At 39.5% G+C, this 20,125-nt stretch overlaps 1 protein-coding gene across 2 annotated transcripts in view; it reads right to left on the reverse strand.

Annotated features, from left to right (window-relative positions):
• arhgap23b (Rho GTPase activating protein 23b) overlaps positions 1–20,125 on the reverse strand; it is a 331,034-nt gene that overhangs the window by 64,960 nt on the left and 245,949 nt on the right. For both annotated transcript variants that reach the window (XM_079846080.1, XM_079846081.1), the window contains 3 exons: positions 17,173–17,234; positions 14,426–14,535; positions 14,193–14,305 (listed from right to left, as the gene is read on the reverse strand). In XM_079846080.1, coding sequence (XP_079702206.1) covers positions 14,193–14,305; positions 14,426–14,535; positions 17,173–17,234 — 285 coding nt within the window. The remainder of the gene's footprint in view (positions 1–14,192; positions 14,306–14,425; positions 14,536–17,172; positions 17,235–20,125) is intronic.

Raw genomic sequence — 20,125 nt, forward strand, 5'->3', positions numbered from 1 at the left:
TAATTGTAAACTTAAATTGCTCATGATAAAAATTGCACACTGGGCATTGTTCAAGCTGGGCAAACAATTGTTCATTATTTGTAGTGAAAACACTTTAAATAATTAATTGATGGTTTCTATTGTTTCATGGTTGCCTTGTGTATTAATTTCCATGTGTTTTTGTGCAATTTTTCTACTTAGAGAAAAGGAAAAGGGACTGTGACTTTCTTGATGCACTGAGGGACATGGAGGATGCTAACCGGCCGTCCTGCAGCATGGACAAGAACAGCGAGACAATATATTCAGCTGTTACTGGAGAGCCAGGCCGAGGAGAGATGAGGAGGCAAGAGTTGGTATTCCACCAGTCAGAAGCGGAAGAAAGCAGACGGCAGCAGAGGGACTTTCAGACCGGGTTTCTGTCTGTTCTTGGACAGTTTGTCCAGTTGTTCAAGAAGTAGCCACAATGACCAGCCGCTTGACTGAAGCATTTGCTCTACCACACTTGTACTTTATATATTGTACGTGTTGGCACAGCTCTTGGACAGGTTACTGAAAAATACACTTTTTAGGGGCCAAGCACCGAAGGTGCGAAGGCACCTATTGAAACCGTTCCCGTTCTTATTATTATTATTAGGGGCCAAGCACCGAAGGTGCGAAGGCACCTATTGAAACCGTTCCCGTTCTTATTATTATTATTATTAGGGGCCAAGCACCGAAGGTGCGAAGGCACCTATTGAAACCGTTCCCGTTCCTATTATTATTATTATTCATCTTCTTCTTCTTCCGCCACGAAGTCTATGGCAGCCCATAGAACCGTATGGTAAAAAGTTATGAAATTGGGCACACTTATAGAGGACGGTCTCAAGTGTCTCCATAGCAAGTTTGGAGTCTCTAACTCAATCCCTCTAGCGCCACCATCAGTCCAAAATTTGACTCATGTTTATGCTAATAACTTTTGAACCATAAGGGCTAGAAACAAAATTCTTTTTTCCTCTGATTCCTTGGCTCAAGACGATTCGATTGCACCATATGACGTCATTTTCCGTCATAAAAATTTTCCCGCCATTTTGAATTTTCCGAAAAACCTACTTTTACGAACTCGTCCTAGACGGTTCATCCGATTTGCACGAAAATTGAACCAGATCATCTTCAGACCATGCTGACAAAAAATCTTGCAAATCAAGTTGATTCGTCAAATCATTTGCGATAAACGCGCAAACAAATTTTACGTAGCGGTTGCAAAAACACTCTTAAGGCAATATCTCCGCAACGCTTTATCGTATTCAAACCAAACTTGGTACATGTCATCACAAGCATGACTTGAGGCAACATACAGCGTTTCGGCGCAGCGCCACCTACTGGTCCGGAGATACGAAAAATTGCTCTTTTTGCTTATAACTTCTGAACTGTTTGTCCAAAAATCATAAAAGTGGTCTCGTTACATTCAGGACGGCATGCCGAGTCGTCTGATATTCAATTTTACCATATCGGCCATTTTGGCTGTCGGCCATTTTGAATTTTGTCAAAAAATGCTATATTTTACAAATGCATTAGTATATTGTTACTAAACTCGGTATGTGACTTCCTTGCTATGCCCTGAAGGTACTCAAAAAGTTTTCGGGCAGTGCCACCTTGTGGTCAAAAGATATAACAAACTTGACAAAAATGCTAATAACTTTTGAATAAAATAGCCTAGTATATTGAAACTGGTCATAATAGAGTCATTGGCTCATGCCGATTCAATTGCAACCTATGATGTCATTTTCGGTCATGATAATTTCCCCGCCATTTTTAATTTTCCAAAAAACCTACTTTTACGAACTCGTCCTAGACGGTTTGTCCGATTTGCACGAAAATTGAACCAGATCATCTTCAGACCATGCTGACAAAAAATCTTGCAAATCAAGTTGATTTGTCAAATCGTTTTCGATAAACGCGCACACAAATTTTACGTAGCGGTTGCAAAAACACTCATAAGCCTATATCTCCACAACGCTTTATCGTATTCAAACCAATCTTGGTATATGTCATCACAAGCATGACCTGAAGCAACATGCAGCGTTTCGGCGCAGCGCCACCTACTGGTCCGGAGATACAAAAAATGGCTATTTTTGCTTATAACTTTTGAACTGTTTGTCCAAAAATCATGTCTTCCGCACCATGCTTTGAAGGTACTCAAAACGTTTTGGGGCAGTGCCACCTTGTGGTCAGAGGTTATAACAAAATTTACAAACATGCTAATAACTTTTGATTAAATTAGCCTAGTTTAATGAAACTGGTCATAATACAATCATTGGCTCATGCCGAGAACAGAGATACTAATTTTTCCATATTTGGTCAAACATCCTGTCCTCAATGTTCTTATTTGATCAAAACCTACTTTTTCAAACTCATCCTAGACCGTTTGTCCAATTTCCACCAAAAATCGAATCGTATCATCTTCAGACTGTGTCAACAAAAAGTTAGGGATTTTGCATCAATAGATGAAACCGTTTTTGTAAACCGCAGCGACGAAGTTGAGCCATTATGCCAAAATTACTCTTGAGGCTGTATCTCTGCAATGCTTTGACATATTGGCATCAAACTTTGCATGTGTCATTGTTCCCTTATTCTGACCACACCACATCAATTTCGTATCTGTGCCACCTATTGGTCAAAAGTGATAAACCATTAACTTACATTATCAGTGACTCAATATATGATATTTCAGGCATTTTGCCTAATCTTCTTAAACTGTATAATTGTTAATTGTTGCAGTTGGTCTGACACTCTCAGACTACAATGCATTTTCAGCCTTTTGCTTAAAATCATCTTAAAACGTGATTAATTGCTCATTGCTCCAGTTGATCTGACACTGCCAGCCATTTTGGCATGTCTTGTCTTCTTCTTTGCGCTTGGCCCCGGTATTGCTGCTTGCAGCTATATTTAGGGGCCAAGCACCGAAGGTGCGAAGGCACCTATTGAAACCGTTCCCGTTCTTATTATTATTATTCATCTTCTTCTTCTTCTTCTTCTTCTTCTTCCGCCGCGAAGTCTATGGCAGCCCATAGAACCGTATGGTAAAAAGTTGTGAAATTTGGCACACTAATAGAGGACAGTCTGAAATGTCACCGTAGCAAATTTGGAGTCTCAAACTCAATCCCTCTAGCGCCACCATCAGTCCAAAATTTGACTCATGTTTATGCTTATAACTTTTGAACCATAAGGGCTAGAAACAAAATTATTTTTTCCTCTGATTCCTTGGCTCAAGACGAATCGATTGCACCCTATGACGTCATTTTCCGTCATAAAAATTTTCCCGCCATTTTGAATTTTCCGAAAAACCTACTTTTACGAACTCGTCCTAGACGGTTCATCCGATTTGCACGAAAATTGAACCAGATCATCTTCAGACCATGCTGACAAAAAATCTTGCAAATCAAGTTGATTCGTCAAATCATTTGCGATAAACGCGCAAACAAATTTTACGTAGCGGTTGCAAAAACACACTTAAGGCAATATCTCCGCAACGCTTTATCGTATTCAAACCAAACTTGGTACATGTCATCACAAGCATGACTTGAGGCAACATACAGCGTTTCGGCGCAGCACCACCTACTGGTCCGGAGATACGAAAAAATGCTATTTTTGCTTATAACTTCTGAACTGTTTGTCCAAAAATCATAAAAGTGGTCTCGTTACATTCAGGACGGCATGCCGAGTCGTCTGATATTCAATTTTACCATATCGGCCATTTTGGCTGTCGGCCATTTTGAATTTTGTCAAAAAATGCTATATTTTACAAATGCATTAGTATATTGTTACTAAACTCGGTATGTGACTTCCATGCTATGCCCTGAAGGTACTCAAAAAGTTTTAGGGTAGTGCCACCTTGTGGTCAAAAGATATAACAAACTTGACAAAAATGCTAATAACTTTTGATTAAATTAGCCTAGTATATTGAAACTGGTCATAATAGAGTCATTCGCTCATGCCGATTCAATTGCAACCTATGATGTCATTTTCGGTCATGATAATTTCCCCGCCATTTTGAATTTTCCGAAAAACCTACTTTTACGAACTCGTCCTAGACGGTTCATCCGATTTGCACGAAAATTGAACCAGATCATCTTCAGACCATGCTGACAAAAAATCTTGCAAATCAAGTTGATTCGTCAAATCATTTTTGATAAACGCGCAAACAAATTTTACGTAGCGGTTGCAAAAACACACTTAAGGCAATATCTCCGCAACGCTTTATCGTATTCAAACCAAACTTGGTACATGTCATCACAAGCATGGCTTGAGGCAACATACTGCGTTTCGGCGCAGCACCACCTACTGGTCCGGAGATACGAAAAATTGCTATTTTTGCTTATAACTTCTGAACTGTTTGTCCAAAAATCATAAAAGTGGTCTCGTTACATTCAGGACGGCATGCCGAGTCGTCTGATATTCAATTTTACCATATCGGCCATTTTGGCCGTCGGCCATTTTGAATTTTGTCAAAAAATGCTATATTTTACAAATGCATTAGTATATTGTTACTAAACTCGGTATGTGACTTCCATGCTATGCCCTGAAGGTACTCAAAAAGTTTAAGGGCAGTGCCACGTTGTGGTCAAAAGATATAACAAACTTGACAAAAATGCTAATAACTTTTGATTAAATTAGCCTAGTATATTGAAACTGGTCATAATAGAGTCATTGGCTCATGCCGATTCAATTGCAACCTATGATGTCATTTTCGGTCATGATAATTTCCCCGCCATTTTTAATTTTCCAAAAAACCTACTTTTGCGAACTCGTCCTAGACGGTTTGTCCGATTTGCACAGAAATTGAACCATATCATCTTCAGACCATGCTGACAAAAAATCTTGCAAATCAAGTTGATTTGTCAAATCGTTTTCGATAAACGCGCACACAAATTTTGCGTAGCGGTTGCAAAAACACTCATAAGCCTTTATCTCCACAACGCTTTATCGTATTCAAACCAATCTTGGTATATGTCATCACAAGCATGACCTGAAGCAACATGCAGCGTTTCGGCGCAGCGCCACCTACTGGTCCGGAGATACAAAAAATGGCTATTTTTGCTTATAACTTTTGAACTGTTTGTCCAAAAATCATGTCTTCCGCACCATGCTTTGAAGGTACTCAAAACGTTTTGGGGCAGTGCCACCTTGTGGTCAGAGGTTATAACAAAATTTACAAACATGCTAATAACTTTTGATTAAATTAGCCTAGTTTAATGAAACTGGTCATAATACAGTCAATGGCTCATGCCGAGAACAGAGATACTAATTTTTCCATATTTGGTCAAACATCCTGTCCTCAATGTTCTTATTTGATCAAAACCTACTTTTTCAAACTCATCCTAGACCGTTTGTCCAATTTCCACCAAAATCGAATCGTATCATCTTCAGACTGTGTCAACAAAAAGTTAGGGATTTTGCATCAATAGATGAAACCGTTTTTGTAAACCGCAACGACGAAGTTGAGCCATTATGCCAAAATGACTCTTGAGGCTGTATCTCTGCAATGCTTTGACATATTGGCATCAAACTTTGCATGTGTCATTGTTCCCTTATTCTGACCACACCACATCAATTTCGTATCTGTGCCACCTATTGGTCAAAAGTGATAAACCATTAACTTACATTATCAGTGACTCAATATATGATATTTCAGCCATTTTGCCTAATCTTCTTAAACTGTATAATTGTTCATTGTTGCAGTTGGTCTGACACTCTCAGACTACAATGCATTTTCAGCCTTTTGCTTCAAATCATCTTAAAACGTGATTAATTGCTCATTGCTCCAGTTGATCTGACACTGCCAGCCATTTTGGCATGTCTTGTCTTCTTCTTTGCGCTTGGCCCCGGTATTGCTGCTTGCAGCTATATTTCATCTTCTTCTTCTTCTTCTTCCGCCACGAAGTCTATGGCAGCCCATAGAACCGTATGGTAAAAAGTTATGAAATTTGGCACACTAATAGAGGACAGTCTGAAATGTCACCATAGCAAATTTTGAGTCTCTAACTCAATCCCTCTAGCGCCACCATCAGTCCAAAATTAGACTCATGTTTATGCTAATAACTTTTGAACCATAAGGGCTAGAAACGAAATTCTTTTTTCCTCTGATTCCTTGGCTCAAGACAATTCGATTGCACCCTATGACGTCATTTTCCGTCATAATAATTTTCCCGCCATTTTTAATTAACCGAAAAACCTACTTTTGCGAACTCGTCCTAGACGGTTCATCCGATTTGCACGAAAATTGAACCAGATCATCTTCAGACCATGCTGACAAAAAATCTTGCAAATCAAGTTGATTCGTCAAATCATTTGCGAAAAACGCGCAAACAAATTTTACGTAGCGGTTGCAAAAGCACTCTTAAGGCAATATCTCCGCAACGCTTTATCGTATTCAAACCAAACTTGGTACATGTCATCACAAGCATGACTTGAGGCTACATGCAGTGTTTCGGCGCAGCGCCACCTACTGGTCCGGAGATACAAAAAATGGCTGTTTTTGCTTATACCATTTGAACCGTTTGTCCAAAAATCATAAAAGTAGTCTCGTTAGATTCAGGACGGCATGCCGAGTCGTCTGATATTCAATTTTACCATATCGGCCATTTTGGCTGTCGGCCATTTTGAATTATGTGCTAAAATGCTATATTTTACAAATGCATTAGTGTATTGTTACTAAACTCGGTATGTGACTTCCACTCCATGCCCTGAAGGTACTCAAAAAGTTTTGGGGCAGTGCCACCTTGTGGTCAAAAGTTATAACAAACTTGACAAAAATGCTAATAACTTTTGATTTAATTAGTTTAGTATAATGAAACTGGTCATAATACATTCATTGGCTCATGCCGATTCAATTGCATCCTATGACGTCATTTTCGGTCATGATAATTTCCCCGCCATATTTAATTTTCCAAAAAACCTACTTTTGCGAACTCGTCCTAGACGGTTTGTCCGATTTGCACGAAAATTGAACCAGATCATCTTCAGACCATGCTGACAAAAAATCTTGCAAATCAAGTTGATTCGTCAAATCATTTGCGATAAACGCGCAAACAAATTTTACGTAGCGGTTGCAAAAACACACTTAAGGCAATATCTCCGCAACGCTTTATCGTATTCAAACCAAACTTGGTACATGTCATCACAAGCATGACTTGAGGCAACATAAAGCGTTTCGGCGCAGCGCCACCTACTGGTCCGGAGATACGAAAAATGGCTATTTTTGCTTATAACTTCTGAACTGTTTGTCCAAAAATCATGTCTTCCGCACCATGCTTTGAAGGTACTCAAAACGTTTTGGGGCAGTGCCACCTTGTGGTCAGAGGTTATAACAAAATTTACAAACATGCTAATAACTTTTGATTAAATTAGCCTAGTTTAATGAAACTGGTCATAATACAGTCATTGGCTCATGCCGAGAACAGAGATACTAATTTTTCCATATTTGGTCAAACATCCTGTCCTCAATGTTCTTATTTGATCAAAAGCTACTTTTTCAAACTCATCCTAGACCGTTTGTCCAATTTCCACCAAAATCGAATCGTATCATCTTCAGACTGTGTCAACAAAAAGTTAGGGAATTTGCATCAATAGATGAAACCGTTTTTGTAATTATTAGGGGCCAAGCACCGAAGGTGCGAAGGCACCTATTGAAACCGTTCCCGTTCCTATTATTATTATTATTCATCTTCTTCTTCTTCTTCTTCCGCCACGAAGTCTATGGCAACCCATAGAACCGTATGGTAAAAAGTTATGAAATTTGGCACACTAATAGAGGACAGTCTGAAATGTCACCATAGCAAATTTTGAGTCTCTAACTCAATCCCTCTAGCGCCACCATCAGTCCAAAATTAGACTCATGTTTATGCTAATAACTTTTGAACCATAAGGGCTAGAAACGAAATTCTTTTCCCCTCTGATTCCTTGGCTCAAGACAATTCGATTGCACCCTATGACGTCATTTTCCGTCATAATAATTTTCCCGCCATTTTTAATTAACCGAAAAACCTACTTTTGCGAACTCGTCCTAGACGGTTCATCCGATTTGCACGAAAATTGAACCAGATCATCTTCAGACCATGCTGACAAAAAATCTTGCAAATCAAGTTGATTCGTCAAATCATTTTTGATAAACGCGCAAACAAATTTTACGTAGCGGTTGCAAAAACACACTTAAGGCAATATCTCCGCAACGCTTTATCGTGTTCAAACCAAACTTGGTACATGTCATCACAAGCATGACTTGAGGCAACATACAGCGTTTCGGCGCAGCGCCACCTACTGGTCCGGAGATACGAAAAATTGCTATTTTTGCTTATAACTTCTGAACTGTTTGTCCAAAAATCATAAAAGTTGTCTCGTTACATTCAGGACGGCATGCCGAGTCGTCTGATATTCAATTTTACCATATCGGCCATTTTGGCTGTCGGCCATTTTGAATTTTGTCAAAAAATGCTATATTTTACAAAAGCATTAGTATATTGTTACTAAACTCGGTATGTGACTTCCTTGCTATGCCCTGAAGGTACTCAAAAAGTTTTAGGGCAGTGCCACCTTGTGGTCAAAAGATATAACAAACTTGACAAAAATGCTAATAACTTTTGATTAAATTAGCCTAGTATATTGAAACTGGTCATAATAGAGTCATTGGCTCATGCCGATTCAATTGCAACCTATGATGTCATTTTCGGTCATGATAATTTCCCCGCCATTTTTAATTTTCCAAAAAACCTACTTTTACGAACTCGTCCTAGACGGTTTGTCCGATTTGCACGAAAATTGAACCAGATCATCTTCAGACCATGCTGACAAAAAATCTTGCAAATCAAGTTGATTTGTCAAATCGTTTTCGATAAACGCGCACACAAATTTTGCGTAGCGGTTGCAAAAACACTCATAAGCCTATATCTCCTCAACGCTTTATCGTATTCAAACCAATCTTGGTATATGTCATCACAAGCATGACCTGAAGCAACATGCAGCGTTTCGGCGCAGCGCCACCTACTGGTCCGGAGATACAAAAAATGGCTATTTTTGCTTATAACTTTTGAACTGTTTGTCCAAAAATCATGTCTTCCGCACCATGCTTTGAAGGTACTCAAAACGTTTTGGGGCAGTGCCACCTTGTGGTCAGAGGTTATAACAAAATTTACAAACATGCTAATAACTTTTGATTAAATTAGCCTAGTTTAATGAAACTGGTCATAATACAGTCATTGGCTCATGCCGAGAACAGAGATACAAATTTTTCCATATTTGGTCAAACATCCTGTCCTCAATGTTCTTATTTGATCAAAACCTACTTTTTCAAACTCATCCTAGACCGTTTGTCCAATTTCCACCAAAATCGAATTGTATCATCTTCAGACTGTGTCAAAAAAAAGTTAGGGATTTTGCATCAATAGATGAAACTGTTTTTGTAAACCGCAGCGACGAAGTTGAGCCATTATGCCAAAATTACTCTTGAGGCTGTATCTCTGCAATGCTTTGACATATTGGCATCAAACTTTGCATGTGTCATTGTTCCCTTATTCTGACCACACCACATCAATTTCGTGTCTGTGCCACCTATTGGTCAAAAGTGATAAACCATTAACTTACATTATCAGTGACTCAATATATGATATTTCAGCCATTTTGCCTAATCTTCTTAAACTGTATAATTGTTAATTGTTGCAGTTGGTCTGACACTCTCAGACTACAATGCGTTTTTCAGCCTTTTGCCTAAAATCATCTTAAAATGTGATTAATTGCTCATTGCTCCAGTTGATCTGACACTGCCAGCCATTTTGGCATGTCTTGTCTTCTTCTTTGCGCTTGGCCCCGGTATTGCTGCTTGCAGCTATATTTTTTATATATTGTTGTTTTCACATTTTATATTTTCATTTTATTGTTCTAGTAATTTATTTGTCTTTGCACACTTTTATTTTAATTTTGTAAGAACTAATCTGTCTAAAATAAAGTCAAATGTGTAAAATGTCACTGTGTCTTTAATTTCCACATTCTAACTATATAACCACATTCTAATTATATTCATATAGTGTAAGCAAATAAAAGGGCTGCTGCTCGCAAGTCTTTCTGAATATGCACATAAACATATCTAGAAAACCCAAATATAATATTTTTAAATGTATAACTATGTGAATGTAGTATAATAACTTATAACCACAACTTAAGTGAAGCCATAAGTGTGGTCCTGCTTCATTTCAAATTTGAGGAAGAAGTCTCTAAAATTATGCATTTAATGAAGCATATTGTAATACTAGTCATGTGATTTTTTTTTTTTTGTGAATGGTAAGAGATGTTATTGTGATAAAAAATAAAATACGTGCAGTCTAGTACCTTTCAACTGCTTAATTCAGTCTATTGTTTTCATTCAATTAACTTTTCACACATCTGTCATGAATGACTGAAACCTCATTATCCTTTTATAGAAAATATTTTGTTTTGGAATTGAGCTATTACAACACATTCAGATTTTGGATTGCCCATCATCCCATTTTGCATTAAAATGGTCAAACCAGGTGAAAGTGCACGTTTAAATAAACAGTGTTGGTAATGTGTGTACATAATCAGCCTAAGCAGCGCTGCTTGCATCACCTACACTTGTTATTGTTGCAGACAGTATCGCGCAAAAGTGATTCCTGTCCGTCAGTGACGGGGAGGAGCAGTCGCGCGCATTCCCACGTCACCGGACTAATTTGCCTAATCTCCCCGGTACTTTAGACCGCGGTGGAAACGCAGATTGTAGCAGGTCTGGGGGAGAAAAAGTTCCTGGGAAAAAAGTTCCTGGTACAAATAGTTCCGGGTAATTTCGGTGGAAACGCGGCTTAACATGCTGTATGTTAAACGCTCTGCAACGCACCCCCGTCCCAAGGAAGGCTGAACAGAGCAAGTACCCCAGACCTGCAATCCGGATGAAAATAACAGCGTTTCCTTGGCATCGCGGCAACAACACTCCAGCCTAACTATACCACAACAGCGCCGCGATACAAAATGGCCTCACCCCCCCCTTATTTAATATTCTCGGAGGAGGGGTTTATGTAAATATTGAGCCTGTTGATGTCACCAACCCTGGAGGAATGTCTGTAGTCGCCTACTGGCCGTTTGCTGTAGTTCTTAGTAACTGATTTCTTTAAAAGCAAATATCTCCCTTTGCTTTAAACTTTGAACGTTGTAACTATGCAGATGTTGTTTATGCTCAAGCAGCAACATTACACGCTAGCTAAAGTTAGAATAGTGAAATCGTGGTTTACCACCCCTTTAAGTATATTTTAAATAAATAATACTGTTATTATAATAACTGTTGGATTTTTAGTCAATTATTTTGGTATGTTCAACTCAAATCATCAAGTAAATGATATTTAGAGATTTTATTTTTTATTTTATTTTTTATTTTATTTTATTTTATTTTAAGTTAATAAAGTTAATTATTACTGTGATATTTACTAAGCCACTGAATTATTTTTTAGAGTGTAGGTTTCGGAGGTATATTTCAGAACCAGTGGTTTGCTGATTCATGGCCTTTCGAAATTACAAGTTTGCCTTCTGATCTCCATTCCACAGCATTATTAGAACTATATCCTATAGTGTCACATATGTTCTGTGTTTTGCACTTTTGGGACTTTTATGTTGAAGTTTATTTGTGACTAGGTTCTGTGTCTTTTCTGTGTCCTGTTCCTGTGGAGTTTTGTAGTTCTTTGTAGTTTTTCCATGTCGATTAGTTTTCACAGGTGTTCCCATTCACCACACCCCTTGTTATCTCATTTAGCTAGTCTCCCCTGTGTGTATATAAACCCCATGTGTTCTCTGGTTCTCTGTCGGTCGTTGTTTAATGTTTCATGTCATGCAGGTTATCCTGTTCCCAGTTCTCTGGTTTTCTGGTTTGTTTTGTTCCGGAGTCCTGTTTTTGAGTGTCTATTTTTCTCAGTGTTATTTTGTTCCCGATTTTTGATTGTTTGTTTCATTAAATTCTCCCCTGCAATTTGGATCCTGTCTCTCTACCTGCCGTCCTTTTATTCCCCATTCCGTGACACTATAGTAGTTGCATCTATTATTTGGGGAAAAAAGTGGTGCAGGAAACAAATTGTAGTGTTCTGTGATAATGCTACCGTTAACATCATTAATTAAGGACACTCTTCTGTTCCTTTCATTAATAAACTCATGAGACGTCTTACCTGGTCATGTGTACTGGGTAATTTCACTTTGCGAGCAGCGCACATACCAGGTTTAGACAATAAAATTGCTGACTCATTATCTCGATTCAAATTTCAGGAATTCAGACGGTTATGCCCAGATGCGTCCCCTTCAAGCCTCCTCTGCCCTCCCTTCAGTCTAACGGTTCTCAACTAAATTACTCTCTAGGTCACCTGATATCATCAGCTAATCAGTACATGAGATTAGGACTGACAAAATCCATATTAAAAACGTATGATTCTGCCTGGAGTTACTATTCTTCATTCTGTGTTGCACATGCAGTTTCAACTGTTCCAGTCAATATTCCTGTAGTACGTGCTTTCATTGTCCATTGTTTTCGAGTCAAAAAAAATTGCAGCCTTCATCCATTAAAGCATTACTATCAGGAATTCAATTCCATCTAAGATGTTTGGTTCCCGAGATGTAAAGTCTTCTTAAAGATCCCTCCATTAGCCTCCTCCTGAATGGTCTTAAAAAGGAAAGTCCAGCCATTAATGATAAACGTTTACCTTTCACACTTCCTCTAGTCCATCTTATGTTTTCTCAGCTGCGCACAGGTTTCTTTAGCCCATTTACTAATGCACTCCTGGAAGCGGTATTTCTTTCGGCTTTTTATGGTTTTCTGAGATGTGGGGAATTTACTGCACGTTCAAAACATTTTAATCCTTCCCAAGACCTCTCATTAGAAGATATCTCACTTAAATCTAACTATTTTGAAATTCACCTTAAACACTCAAAAACAGATAAAGAAAAGAAAGTTGTGTTTGTAACTATTTCTCGTACTAATTCTGAATTTTGTCCCCTCTCTTCCATGGTCCGGTATCTGAACTACCATGCTCTTTTACATTCCAACGAGCCTCTGTTTTTCACTGAGGATGAGTACATCATAACAAGATGCTGGTTCACACATCACCTACGTCTTCTTTGCCAACATTGTGGTCTCGCCCCTAAACTCTACACAGCGCACTCATTTTGCATCGGAGCAGCCACAACAGCTGCTTCTACCTTCCCTGCTCCTATGCTCCAAAGAATGGAACGATGGACATCCTCTGCTTTCCAGTGCTACATTCGCCCAGGAACTAACAACATTTTGCAAGCACAGAAATCCATGAGTCACTACAATCTATAGACTCAAACTGTTATGATAAGTACTGATAATCATCATGTATAAATATTAGTTTGTTGGGGTTTGATAATAAATGCAGAGTTATCCTAAGTATCAAATGTAGTCTTGCTTATATTCCTCCTATCACGCATGATCGGATTCCGAATTTAGCTCAAGGAACCGCGTTCCATACCCTATTTGAGGTACGCTATCTCTGGTGATATTGAGGAGCCGTGCTCCTCTTAGACACGCTGTCTCTAGTAGTTACGTTCTGACGTATAGAATTCAACAACGTTATTGTGTTGGAGGATTATGTTTCAAGGATGTATCTCAAGCTGTCTAGTATGGCAGCTCGAGCATCTTCGAGCCTAAGCCTTTCGCCAAATCAAAGATTGTCAAAAAATGTCATTCTCAAAGTGGTCCTGACTGAAATGGAGCTTGAGTGATCGAATGGAATTCAAGCGTAGTTCAGGCAGACCACTGATCGCTAAATGATATCAGCTGACGCTCAGCTGATTTGTTACTCCACCTACTCTAATCAACTATAGTATTTAAGCTCATTCAAATTCATGTTCCTCAGTCTGTCGCACAGACATTTACACCCACCTCCACCCCTTCACCTCCTAGTATCTTCATTATCGAGTATTGGATTCTGTGTAGAACTCTATTGTTATCATTGTATCTCTTTCTGTAATATGTGCTAAGAAACTTTTGGTTATTAGGAAGGCTGGGGGATTATGTTTCAAGGATGTATCTCAAGCTGTCTAGTATGGCAGCTCGAGCATCTTTGAGCCTAAGCCTTTCGCCAAATCAAAGATTGTCAATAAATTTCATTCTCAAAGTGGTCCTGACTGAAATGTAGTTAATGAAAACAAGCACTAGCACAACTCTTGCTGACCTTATTATTAGCAGCTGGCAGGCAGTCCTCCAGCCTCACCCCAAAAGCTTTTGGACCTGTTTTCTTTCCCTTTTTCATGATGTTAATGCCCCATGGTGCCTTAGTACCCTCATCTGTTAGAGTTGGAGAAAGAAATGAGACACAGATCTGAAAGATGCAAATGCAAACCAGAGAGTGGGTAATGGAGCAGGGCTTAGTTTCTAAGCCTATTTGTCATGGTTCAGAGAGTTCACCTTTCCCTGGGGCTTGGTTCACATCTACTGTGTTTTCAGTTTTAGAGAGAAGGAAAGGTGGCATCATCCGATGAATCCTGGGAGAAGTGTCTAGCTTGTTGCCTGTTGGACTGCAAAACAATAGATAAGACGGTAACACTTTACTTGAAGGGGTGTGCGTAAGACTGACATGACACCTTCATAATCATGACCTTCATAATTATGACAACTGTCATTAAGTGTCATTCGCTCAATTATGTCATTTTTAATGCAAAGATGACATTATTTGAGATGTCTTTGTTATGACAACTTGACATAAACCAATACATCATAACCTGTCAGTGTCTTTGTCATGACTGTCAGGGTTCTGTCACTTCGGTCTAGCTTACTCTTGGTTTGTGACAGAGCCCTGATACTCCTGTATTGTTTGTCTTGTCTTGTGTGAGCGCGCAGCTTTGAGAATGCTTGAGTTGCGTGCTCTTCTGTCCTTGTGAGTTTTGTGTGCGGGGCGTGGTGTTCGGATCCCAGCACTTCGGTCTAGTTTGGGTTTCGGTTTTGTGTTGGGATTTGGACATTCATGCTCTGTGTGTAGCATTCGCTCATTCTCGTGCGCTCTCTTGTCGTGTGAGCGTGCAGCTTTGAGAATGCTTGAGTTGCGTGCTCTTCTGTCCTTGTGAGTTTTGTGTGCGGGGCGTGGTGTTCGGATCCCAGCACTTCGGTCTAGTTTGGGTTTCGGTTTTGTGTTGGGATTTGGACATTCATGCTCTGTGTGTAGCATTCGCTCATTCTCGTGCGCTCTCTTGTCGTGTGAGCGTGCGCTCTTCTATCCATGTGTGTTGTGTTCTGTGTAGCACGCGGTTCGTGTTTACATCGGCCGCGCTTTCATGTTATGTTTTTCTTGTGTTGTGTAGCAAGTGGCTGGTGTTTTTCCACTGGCTGCGTGCTTTCATGTTGTCATGTTTTGTGTGAACATGCAGCTGATGAGTTCTCATTAGCTGCATGTTCATGTAATGTTTGGTATGAGCACGTCTTGTCAAGTGTTTCTTTGTGCCATGTGCTCATGTCCATTGTCTAACCCTGACCTTGTTTCCTGATTATTGGTTCATTTGCCCCACCTGTCTTCCCTCGTTACCCTCTTTTGCCTGCTCCCTATTTAGTCTCCTTGTGTTTACAGTACTGTGGGGAATCGTCGTCGAACGTGCCTCATGTAGCCAAGCGTAGCCAAGCCAAGCCTAGCCACCTATCGGTAAGCCCCTCCCATCAAACGCAGATGAGCCAATGGCAGTTGAGTATCAGTTGCACTGGGACCGGAACTCTCTTGCACTGGGACTCGGACATCTTTAGGTTTCAGCGCTATAGAGAAACATTGGAAAATCCTAAGTTGTCATCGGTTTGATGGTGTTTATGCTACAAAAATGGTAAACGTCATGCCTGAGGTACTGCAACACTGATTCCAGGGATCCTGAGAGGATTTTCTGGTGGTCACACTCTCATTAAGTTACTATTAAAGTTAGTAATTCCCTGCTAACGGACAAACAGACTAACTATAACTAACTGTTCTCATGCAACGGTGTAGGTCAGAAACACGAAGGTCTACATTTCTCCATATTAAGGTCTACATCTCACCATATTAAACTGATTAAATGTGAATTTATGTAATCTTACCCTACGGTACATGAACAGTGTTGATCCTGGATGTTATCATCTGCGATCGTAACAAGAGGCTTCTCCAGTTTGCATTGAGATCTGTAAACCATCGCTTCCAAATTAATCTCTCACCATATTTATTTTATTCCCATTTTATTTCTGTGAGTTTAGATACTGTATGTTTAAAGGTCTGCATTATCTGTCTTATAAGGAGGACTCCTATTTTGATGGGTATTATATTCTACGGGTATTCTACGAGAGCTTGCATGCAGTTTATCGGAGTTGTTTTGCAGATACAAAGTTCACCAGTTATTAACTGCACTCCTGAAAAGGCATAAGGTCTGTGTATATGCTTGTTTACTGTGAGTGTTTTTGTGTAATTTGCTGTGTATGTTAATGGTAATGCCACGGAGAGAGGGCTAGAGAGACAGAGTTTGTGAATGAGACGTTAATGCGCACTTATGCTTTGTTTGTTTGTTGAGCTCTTACGATGATTTTTTGAGTGAAAAACGATGTAATAAACTTCATAATCCATTAGTAAAGTTTGGCCATCATTCAGACGGGGTATACGCTACATTCTGTGTCCAAAAAACATCTTGGGATAAGGTTTTCACACTGACAGCTGTACATTGTAAGATATAGCAACTCTGTTTGTTTGTCCGAGTTAGCAACAGTAACTAGGGGGGCGGGGCTTACCGATAGGTCAATTGAGTCCACGCTCCTTTCTGTTCCCCAAACCCTGACAATGACAACTTGACATTATCAAGACGTGGTTGGTTTTGATGTTGACTGAAGCCATTATAATGTCATGTTTATGACAGGTTATGTTGTCTTGGTAAAGACAATGACAGGTTATGATGTATTGGTTTATGTCCAGTTGTCATGACTAAGACATCTCAAATAATGTAATCTTTGCATTAAAAATGACATAATTGAGCGAATGACACTTAATGACAGTTGTCATAAATATGCATTAAAACGCCTTCATATTCATGACGTGTCATGTCATGATTATGAAGGTGTCATGTCAGTCTAATGCACACCCCTTCAAGTGAAGTGTTACTGACAAGGCTATCACACTCCTCGTTCTATAACTACGATTAAGTAGGCAAGAGAATCACCTGTGTTTCCTATAGTCATTCAGCTTCTTATTGATGAGAGCCTGTCTGGAGAAGCCCAGTTCCTGTAAGGGTGTCAAATATTTTAGTGTGAGTTTACAGTATATTGCTGGCTACTAGCTGCTGTACTTTCATAGCAATTTTTACAGTCATAGTAATTTAAATTAAGTTCACTGTGACTCCACAGTTAAAAGCAGCAGGAAATCACAATGATGTAGAATCACAATATTTATTTGTGTCATACAGTTTTTGTACATATTAATACCATGATGTCTGCTGCGGAATAAATTATGTGATAGCATTTTTTTTTTTTTACTATTTACTGTTTTATTTTGCTGTTTTGTTATTTTAGTTGCTTGTTTTCTAATGTTTTTTTTTTCTAAGAACAGAGATGCCTAAACCTTTTAATATAAAGGGCCAAAAATCAAACTTGATTGAGGGCCGTGAGATATATACATACATACATACATATACATATATATATATATATATATATATATATATATATATATATATATATATATATATATATATATATATATATATATATATATACCAATCAGGCACAACATGACATGAATAACACTGGTTATCTCTTCATCATGTCACTTGTTAGTGGGTGGGATATATAAGGCGGCAAGTGTACATTTTGTCCTCAAAGTTTATGTGTTAGAAGCAGGAAAAATTGGCAAGCTTAAGGATTTGAGCGAGTTTGACAAGGGATGCACAGCCTGTTTGGGATGCTCTGGATCGGTGTATACAACAGTGTGCTCCAGTTCCTGCCAATATCTAGCAACTTCGCACAGCCATTGAAGAGGAGTGGACCAACATTCTACAGGCCACAATCAACAACCTGATCAACACTATGCGAAGGAGATGTGTTGCACTGCGTGAGGCAAATGGTGGTCACACTAGATACTGACTGGTATATATATACAACCCCAAATCAGAAAAAGTTGGGACAGTATGGAAAACGCAAATAAAAAAAAAAAGAAGTGATTTCTAAATTTACTTTGACTTGTATTTCATTGCAGACAATATGAACAAAAAATATTTCATGTTTTGTCTGGTCAACTTCATGTCATTTGTAAATATGCATCCTTTCCTGTCATTCAGACCTGCAACACATTTAAAAAAAAAGTTGGGACAATAAAGCATTTACCACTTTGTAATGTTGCCATTCCTTTTCACAACACTTAAAAGACGTTTAGGGACTGAAGACACCAAGTGATGAAGTGTTTCAGGTGTAATTTTGTCTCATTCTTCCTGCAAACAAGTCTTAAGGTGGGCCACAGTACGGGGTCTTCGTTGTTGCATTTTGCGCTTCAAAATGCGCCACACATTCTCTATTGGAGACAGGTCGGGACTGCAGGCAGGCCAGTCAAGTACCCGTACCCTCTTCCTCCGCAGCCAGGACTTTGTAATGTGTGCAGAATGTGGTTTTGCATTGTCTTGTTGAAATATGCATGGACGTCCCTGGAAAAGATGTCTTCTTGAAGGCAGCATATTATGCTCCAAAATCTCTATGTACTTTTCAGCATTAATGGTGCCTTCACAGAAGTGCAAGTTACCTTTGCCAAGGGCACTGACACAACCCCATACCATGACAGACCCTGGCTTTTGGACTTGTTGCTGGTAACAGTCTGGATGATCCTTTTCTTCTTTGGTCCGGAGCACACAGCGTCCATTCCTCCCAAAAAATACCTGAAATACTGATTCATCTGACCACAGTACACGTTTCCACTGTGTGATGGTCCATCCCAGATGCCTCCGAGCCCAGAGAAGTCGACGGCGCTTCTGGACACTGTTAACATAGGGCTTCCTTTTGGCACAGTACAGTTTTAACTGGCATTTGTGGATGTAACTACGTATTGTGGTACTTGACAAAGGTTTGCCAAAGTAGTCCTGAGCCCATGTGGTGATATCGCTTATAGATGAATGACGATTCTTGATGCAGTGCCGCCTGAGGGATCGGAGATCACTGTTGTTCAGCTTAGACTTGCGCCCTTGTCCTTTACGCACTGAAATTCCTCCAGATTCCTTGAATCTTTTAATTATGTTATGCACTGTTGAATGTGAAATATCCAAATCTCTTCCTATCTTTCTTTGAGGAACATTGTTTTTAAACATTTCAATAATTTTCTCACATATTTGTTGGCAAACTGGCGATCCTCGGCCCATCTTTGCTCCTAAAGGATTAGACCTTTCTTGGATGCTGCTTTTGTACCAAATCATAATTACAATCACCTGTTGACATCACCTGTTTCAAATCACATCATTATTTAACCATTTTACCTCATTACTAGCCCTAAATTGCTCCTGTCCCAACTTTTTTTGAAATGTGTTGCAGGTCTGAATGAGAGGAAAGGATGCATATTTACAAATGACATGAAGTTGACCAGACAAAACATGAAATATTTTGTGTTCATATTGTCTGCAATGAAATACAAGTCAAAGTAAATTTAGAAATCATTTTTTTTTTTTTTAATTTGCGTTTTCCATACTGTCCCAACTTTTTCTGATTTGGGGTTGTATATATATTGTGACAAGTCTCCCGAGCTCTCGTCAGCGTCGCCCTGGAAACAAACACGGATCACCTGCAGCCACTCAGCACGGCCCGGATCTTCACAGCTGCAGGCGATCACCACACCACTTAAAACACAGCACCATGGGACTCCAGGGTGAGCACTAACTCCATGCAAAGACGGGCTAACACTTCTCTCTCTCTCTCAAACAGCAGCTTGTGACACTCCGGCCACACAGTCTCACTGACGTCAGCGCGAGCCACCCTGCACCAGAGGAGAAAGGAAGCACTGCGCACCAGCACTTCACCACCACCACGTTTGTTCACCTTTGTGCAATAAACACACCCTCCGGGGGCTTTTCACTAATTCTGTGTTTTGTGATTCTTCACCCTGCCACAGTGGTGGAGAATGCGGGCAAGAGCGTGAAGTAT

The sequence above is a fragment of the Gobio gobio genome, assembly GCF_949357685.1.
Source record: "Gobio gobio genome assembly, chromosome: 20".
NCBI classification, from domain to species: Eukaryota; Metazoa; Chordata; class Actinopteri; order Cypriniformes; family Gobionidae; genus Gobio; species Gobio gobio.